This window comes from Rhincodon typus, chromosome 6 (genome assembly GCF_021869965.1).
Source record: "Rhincodon typus isolate 14 chromosome 6, sRhiTyp1.1, whole genome shotgun sequence".
NCBI classification, from domain to species: domain Eukaryota; kingdom Metazoa; phylum Chordata; class Chondrichthyes; order Orectolobiformes; family Rhincodontidae; genus Rhincodon; species Rhincodon typus.
Genome location: NC_063337.1, coordinates 2,983,236 through 2,988,418, shown reverse-complemented (window position 1 = coordinate 2,988,418; position 5,183 = coordinate 2,983,236). Strand labels below are relative to the sequence as shown.

General features: G+C 44.9%; 1 protein-coding gene across 1 annotated transcript in view; it reads left to right on the top strand.

Moving 5' to 3' along the window:
- Positions 1–5,183, top strand: part of clpb (caseinolytic mitochondrial matrix peptidase chaperone subunit B) — a 95,419-nt gene that overhangs the window by 77,505 nt on the left and 12,731 nt on the right. The window contains exon 8 of the mRNA XM_048597749.1: positions 1,097–1,174. Within this exon, the coding sequence (XP_048453706.1) occupies positions 1,097–1,174 (78 nt within the window). The remainder of the gene's footprint in view (positions 1–1,096; positions 1,175–5,183) is intronic.

Genomic DNA, 5,183 nt, shown 5'->3' with positions numbered 1-5,183 from the left:
CTCTGACAGTGCGGCGCTCCCTCAGCACTGACCCTCTGACAGTGCGGCGCTCCCTCAGCACTGACCCTCCGACAGTGCGGCACTCCCTCAGTATTGCAACTGATGGTGTTAGTGAGGGTGGTATGCTTAAGTGTCTGAGGTGGCACCTGAGCTCATGACCTTTTGACTGAGGGACAAAGTGCTGTCCACTGAGCCACAACAATACCTGTAGACTACAGGAATAAGTCAACTGCAGTGGGAATGAAGGTGGGGAGCTTATTTATTTCCAACCCTGAGCATAGATTATTTCTTTATGGACTTCTTCACCTACCATCTTGTAGTGAGGGGTGTCGGGGGGCACTGGTCATGAGGCTGAATGTTTAATGTTACAAGCAAAAAACTTACAAATCATCCCGACAGGCCCTGAAAAGGCAAGTGAGTAAAAAGAGGATTCTGTTCTCTGGTACATTTAGAAAGATTAAGGACTGACATTTATTTATCATAGTAATCCAATCAGGTTCCTATTATTCAACCATTTCAAGTTTTCCAAAATCCAATTTAGTGCAACCAGCCAGTCACGGTGGAACAGAGTCACCCTGAGTCTGTGTGTTTGTCCTTCTCTTCCACTAAACACAGAAGGAAAATGTCAAGAGATTATTATTTTTTTTGTTATTAATCTCTGCATTAGAAGGTTGTGGCCAGTGGCTTTTTGCTTCGTGTACGTGTGCGCCCTCTCCCCACCCCACCTCATCCTTCCACATCGCGCCAACCACCACCCTGCGCTCGCTTTCGATCGCGTCGCCTTGGCAACACTGAGTGCGTGTCTCGGCAGACACCACGCTGTTTATCCGCATAACTGTGAGGGCAGGCTCACGAGATCCATACAAACTTAATTTAGCTCCTCCTGGGCACTGCTCCTTAATGAAATCTCTGATGGACTAATGGTTGCTGGTGCCTTTTGCGTGGGATGAAGACAGTATAACATCGTGTATACTTAGTGATAATTGTAGGGAATGGTAAGGGGGGGGGGCGCGCTGCGTGCTGGATTAAGGATCGATTTTATATATGATTTCTTCCCTCTCTCATTCGCTCTTTGCTTTTCTTTTTCTAAATGCAGCCATCCGAAGAAAGGAGAATGGTTGGGCAGATGAAGAGCACCCGCTAGTCTTCCTCTTCCTTGGGTCGTCTGGAATTGGTAATTGTTAAATTGAATGAGACTGAGGCCATTTGCTGACTGTTGGAGAAAGCTCTTCTGAGTAGTACCCAGCCACTACAACAAAAGACAAATGAACCAGATGTGTTTAACCCCTTCATCGCTACATACTTCAGATGCAGAGCAAATGTTTCCACTTTCTTCAGTCTTCCATGAGATTTAAGGCCTGCATTTGTTGCCTATCACTAATGGCCCTTGGACAGAGAGCCTCACCTGGTCATTTCACAGGGCTGTTGAGAGTCAGTTGCATTGTGGGTGGAAATCAGTCACAAGGGGCCCATGAATGACACAGCTAAAGTACAGAAGGTGGCCATTTGGCCCACAGTGCCTGTGCAGGCTCTTTGAGCGAACAAACCCAGTAGTTCCCACCCTGTTTCCCTGCGAAATTTTTCTTTTCAAATATTTATCCAATTCCCCTTTGAAAATATTGTTTCTACTACCCACGTCCTCTTGGACAGAGCAATCCAAGACGTCACAACACTTTTTTTTATTTCTTAACGAGATGTGAGTATCACAGGCTGGGCCAGCATTTATTGGCTATCCCTATTTGCCTAGGAATAACTAGTGGTGAGCCACTGCCTTGGACTGTGCAGTCCATGTGCTGTAGGGATGCCCACAGTGCAATTTTCTTTAAAGAAAACTATATAAAATAAAATTCTTTACCTTCCCCTCCCCCTCCCCGCCCACCCAATTTTTTTTTGCTAATTATCTTCAATCTGTGTTCGCTGGTTAATGTCAACGGAAACTGTTTCTCCCCATTTGTTCTATTAAAACTATCTGTGGTTTTGGATACCTTGACCAATTTTCTTGTCTACCTTCCCAACTTCTCTATTCTGCAGAAGTGTAATATTAGAACTGAAAAACCCAGTCAAAAAACCTCTTGATCAACAGAGTGGTATGAAGGTGGAATTTGCTATGATAGGAAATGGTCGAGGTGAATAGCAGTGATGCATTTGATACTAAGGGAGATAAGTGGACATGAGAATAGAAAGAGGATTGAGGGCGTTGAGATTAAGTAAGCTGGGAGGAAGTCGTGTGGGACATAAATACAGTGTGGACTGAATGGTCTGTTTCTGGGCTATTGAAGAGGAAATGTGTTCCTTCTTCAAGAGTGAGGGGATGTTATTATCAGGACAGGTATTGTGCAGCAAATTCAGCAATGTCAACCTGAATTACTAAACTAAATGAAGACGCTCACAGAACGTAGAACATTACAGCGCAGTACAGGCCCTTTGGCCCTCGATGTTGCGCCGACCTGTGAAACCAATCTGAAGCCCATCTAACCTAAACTATTCCATTATCATCCATATGTTTATCCAATGACCATTTAAATGCCCTTAAAGTTGGCGAGTTTACTACTGTTGCAGGCAGGGCATTCCACGCCCTTACTACTCTCTGAGTAAAGAACCTACCTCTGACATCTGTCCAATATCTATCACCCCTCAATTTAAAGCTATGTCCCCTCGTGTTAGCCATCACCATCCAAGGAAAAAGGCTGTCGCTGTCCACCCTATCTAATCCTCTGATCATTTTGTATGTCTCTATTAAGTCACCCCTCAACCTTCTTCTCTCTAATGAAAACAGCCTCAAGTCCCTCAGCGTTTCCTCATAAGACCTTCCTTCCATACCAGGCAACATCCTGGTAAATCTCCTCTGCACCCTTTCCAATGCTTTCACATCCTTCCTGTAATGTGGCGACCAGAAGTTATGCTACATTATCAGTCTCTCCGTGCTTATTCTTCTAACCGGTTGGCACTAAATATTTATTCCTACTAAAGGTATTGATATCTCTCTACTAATTTATGCTGGGAGTGTATAATGGGAACAGTGCAGAGGAAGCTTTACTCTGTATCTAACCCTGTGCTGTACCTTTCCTGGCAGAGTTTGATGGGGACGGTGTAGAGTGAGATTTACTTTGTATTTGAACTCAGACTGTCCCTGTCGTGGGAGGGTTTGATGGGTTCAGTGCAGAGGGAGCTTTACTCTTTATCTAACCCCATGCTGTCCCTGTCCTGGGAGAGTTTGATGGGGACAGTGTAGAGAGACGTTTATATCTAACCCCGTGCTGTCCCTATCCTGGGAGTGATTGATGGAGACAGTGTAGAGGGAGCTTTACTCTGTATCTATCGCAGTGCTGTACCTGTCCTTTGACCTGTCTGTCTCCTCTCCACCTATCTTCTCCTCTATCCATCTTCTATCCGCCTCCCCATCTCTCCCTATTTATTTCAGAACCCCCTTCCCCTCCCCCACTTCTGAAGAAGGGTCTAGGCCCGAAATGTCAGCCTTCCTGCTCCTCTGATGCTGCTTGGCCTGCTGTGTTCATCCAGCTCTACACCTTGTTATCTCAGATTCTCCAGCATCTGCAGTTCCTACTATCCCTGTCCTAGGACTGTTTGGGGGGACAGTGTAGAGGGAGCTTTACTCTGTATCTAACCCTGTGTGGTCCCTGTCCTGGGAGTGTTTGAAGGGAATTATCCTGTTTCTGCTTGAATTAAAGTCTTCCAGATGACCATCATGTTCCTGATACAGGATGCATCACCAAGAGACTGACCTGCTCAACATTTCCAGCAGTTTGTACTTTTAAAATCTTCCCACATACTTTCCGTAGACAAGTACAATACAGGAGGCCATCCAGTCTTTCCTGCCTGTACTGAAATATATACAAATTTTCTTAATAGTCTGAGGTGTTACTGTAATAAAACCAATTTATTTTGGATCTGATTTTTACAATTATTTTTACTTCATATCTAATGGCCCCATCCATTCCCCTTCACTTGTCCTTGTGTGCTTGGGTAGTTTGCTCATTAGCGACACCCCTGGTCATTCAGGAAAATGCAACTGTTCACTCTCACAATGCATAGTCAGACTGAAATTGACCTCAGACCACTTGAGATACTAGGACAGGTGACTCAGTGGAGGCTTTAAGGAACCTCTCTTAAAAGAGCATAGAGAGCTATGCACAAGCCATTGAAGGTGGCAGGTAGGTGGAGAAAGCAGTGAATAAAGTATATGGTGTTCTTGGCTTTATTAATAGGGGCGTAGAGTACAAGAACTTGTATAAGGCACTTACTAGACTGGGCCTGTTCTCCTTATGACAGGAGAAGGCTGAGAGGAGACCTCGTAGGAGTTGTAAAAATCATGAGGAGCTGGATAGAGTAGATAGGGAGAAACTGTTCCGACTTGTAAAAGGAGCAAGAGTAAGAGGGGCATAGATTTAAAGTGATTTGCAAAAGAAACAACAGTGATGCCAGAAAAGCACTTTTTCACACTGTAAGTGCTTAGGGTACATTCAACAGGGCATTGAATAATTATTTAAATGGAAACAGGGACATGAGGGAAAAGGGCAGGAGAATGGCTGTAGGTCATTTTGCTCATTTGGAGAGCCAATGCAGACATGATGGGCCAAATGGCATCCTTCTGTGCTGTAACAATTCTTTGATAAGAATTTTAAATCTGACATAATGCTGGATCGAGAACGCATACAGGTCAGTGAGCAGTGGAGATGGAGAGCCTACCTTCTGGCCTCTGCTGATGCTTGACTGTGGCTATGGGATTGATAACGAATTAATTCCTCAGCTTCTCGCCATGCCCATCACAACATGTGTGTGGGTTATGTTTAAATTATCACTCACTATCTTGTCTATAAGTCCCCATTTACATTTCTACTGGGCAACAGCACCAGTGTGTAGTGTCATTTTCTGTCACAATTGTTCTCACACTCAGTCCTTATGACCCTCCCATTCAGTCAGTCTCTCCAACCTTTTTATTTTGCCCATGGGATCACTGGCTGAGCCAGTATTTATTGCCCATCCCTGGAGAAGGTAGTGGTCAGCCACCTTATTGAACCACCACAGTCCTTGTGGTGTAGGGTCACCTGCAGTGCTGTTAGGGAGGAAGCTCCAGGATTTTAACACAGCCAGCACAGCAACTGCCGCCCAACTAGCTGGCTAGCTGTAAGAAGACAGAGGGTGGTGGTTGATGGGAAATGTTC